This window comes from Coturnix japonica, unplaced genomic scaffold (assembly GCF_001577835.2).
Source record: "Coturnix japonica isolate 7356 unplaced genomic scaffold, Coturnix japonica 2.1 chrUnrandom656, whole genome shotgun sequence".
In the NCBI taxonomy this organism is placed as follows: Eukaryota; Metazoa; Chordata; class Aves; order Galliformes; family Phasianidae; genus Coturnix; species Coturnix japonica.
The window spans coordinates 28,430-30,477 of NW_015440022.1; the positions used below are offsets into that span (position 1 = coordinate 28,430).

A 2,048-nucleotide genomic window follows, 5' to 3' on the forward strand; every position below is an offset into this window, starting at 1 on the left:
TATTGGGGTGATATTGGGGTAATATTGGGGTAATATTGGGGTGGCACTTCACTTCTTGGCGATGTTGAGCATCTTCAGCTTCTTCTTCATCCGTGGTCGGGAGGTGCTGGAGATGGTGTTGTCCACCAGGGACGAGGTGGATTGGGAGACCTTATAGGGGACATTGAGACCCCATGTTAATCTATGGGGACATTAAAGAGTGTCCCCCCCCCCCCAATAATAGGGACGAGACCCCCCCAGCATCACCTTCCTCATGATCTTGCGCCCATAGAACAGCATCTTGTCCCTCTTTCGGAAGCGATATTTGGGGGTCTCCTGGGCAGGAACCTCTGCAAGGTGGGGAGGAAATAATGACGTCAACCCCATATTGTCACCCTATATGTCACCTCTATGTGATGGTCACTTGGCCCCCCTATATGCCCTATATCCTCCATAGGGGGAAACTGAGGCTCAGGTTCCTCAACCTTCCCCCCATATATGCCCTATATCTCCCTATATACCCTATATCTCCCTATATGCCCTATATCTCCCTATATGCCCTATATCTCCCCATATGCCCTATATCTCCCTATATACCCTATATCTCCCTATATGCCCTATATCTCCCTATATGCCCTATACCTCCCCATATGCCCTATATCTCCCCATATGCCCTATATCTATCTCCCTATATGCCCTATATCCTCCATAGGGGGAAACTGAGGCACAAGTTGATATCACAGTATCCCCCTATGTCAACCTTCCCCTCCCTATATGCCCTATATCTCCCTATATGCCCTATATCTCCCTATACACCCTATATCTCCCTATATGCCCTATATCCTCCATAGGGGGAAACTGAGGCTCAGGTCCCCTATAGGTCCAATATCTTCCCATAGGGGGAAACTGAGGTGCAGGTTCCTCAACCTTCCTCCCCTATATGCCCTATATCTCCTCATATACCCTATATCTCCCTATATGCCCTATATCTCCCTATATGCCCTATATCTCCCCATATGCCTTATATCTATCTGCCTATATGCCCTATATCTATCCCCATATATGCCCTATATCCTCCATAGAGGGAAGATGAGGCTCAGGTCCCCTATAGGTCCAATATCTTCCCATAGGGGGAAACTGAGGCACAAGTTGATATCACAGTATCCCTCTATGTCAACCTTCCCCTCCCTATAGGCCCTATATCTCCCTATACACCCTATATCTCCCTATATGCCCTATACACTCCATAGAGTAAAACTGAGGCTCAGGTCTCCTATATGTCCAATATCTTCCCATAGGGGGAAACTGAGGTGCAGGTTCCTCAACCTTCCCCCCATATATGCCCTATATCTCCCCATATGCCCTATATCTTCCTATATGCCCTATATCTCCCCATATGCCCTATATCTCCCTATACACCCTATATCTCCCTATATGCCCTATATCCTCCATAGGGGGAAACTGAGGCTCAGGTTCCTCAACCTTCCCCCCCATATGCCCTATATCTCCCTATATGCCGTATATCTCCCTATATACCCTATATCTCCATATATGCCCTATATCTCCCTATATCTCCCTATATCCTCCATAGGGGGAAACTGAGGCACAAGTTGATATCACAGCATCCCTCTATGTCAACCTTCCCCCCCCTATATACCCTATATCTCCCCATATGCCCTATATCTCCCTATATACCCTATATCTCCCTATATACCCTATATCTCCCCATATACCCTATATCTCCCCATATACCCCATATCTCCCTATACCCCCTATATCCTCCATAGGGGATGCTGAGGCTCAGTCTGACACCCCATTGCCCCCTATATCCCCCCCCATATTGGTGCCACTCACTCTTCATGCGCAGCCGTCGCAGCAGCAGCACGACGCCAACGGCCACCAGGACCATGAAGCTGAGGCTGAGCATCACCCACAGCACCTAGAGGGGAACGACATCAATGGGGGGCCCTATACGGCCCTATATGGCCCTATATGGGCCTTCATCACAATGGAGGGACATGGGCCCTATATGGCACTGCCATATTGGAGGGACATTGGCCCTATATGGC

The 2,048-nt window shown here is 48.8% G+C and overlaps 1 protein-coding gene across 4 annotated transcripts in view; it reads right to left on the reverse strand.

Moving 5' to 3' along the window:
• Positions 1-2,048, reverse strand: part of PNPLA6 (patatin like phospholipase domain containing 6) — a 34,126-nt gene that overhangs the window by 26,103 nt on the left and 5,975 nt on the right. For all 4 annotated transcript variants that reach the window (XM_015851039.1, XM_032441839.1, XM_015851041.2 and 1 more), the window contains exons 3-5: positions 1,834-1,918; positions 247-329; positions 53-150 (exon numbers count right to left, since the gene is read on the reverse strand). In XM_015851039.1, the coding sequence (XP_015706525.1) occupies positions 53-150; positions 247-329; positions 1,834-1,918 (266 nt within the window). The remainder of the gene's footprint in view (positions 1-52; positions 151-246; positions 330-1,833; positions 1,919-2,048) is intronic.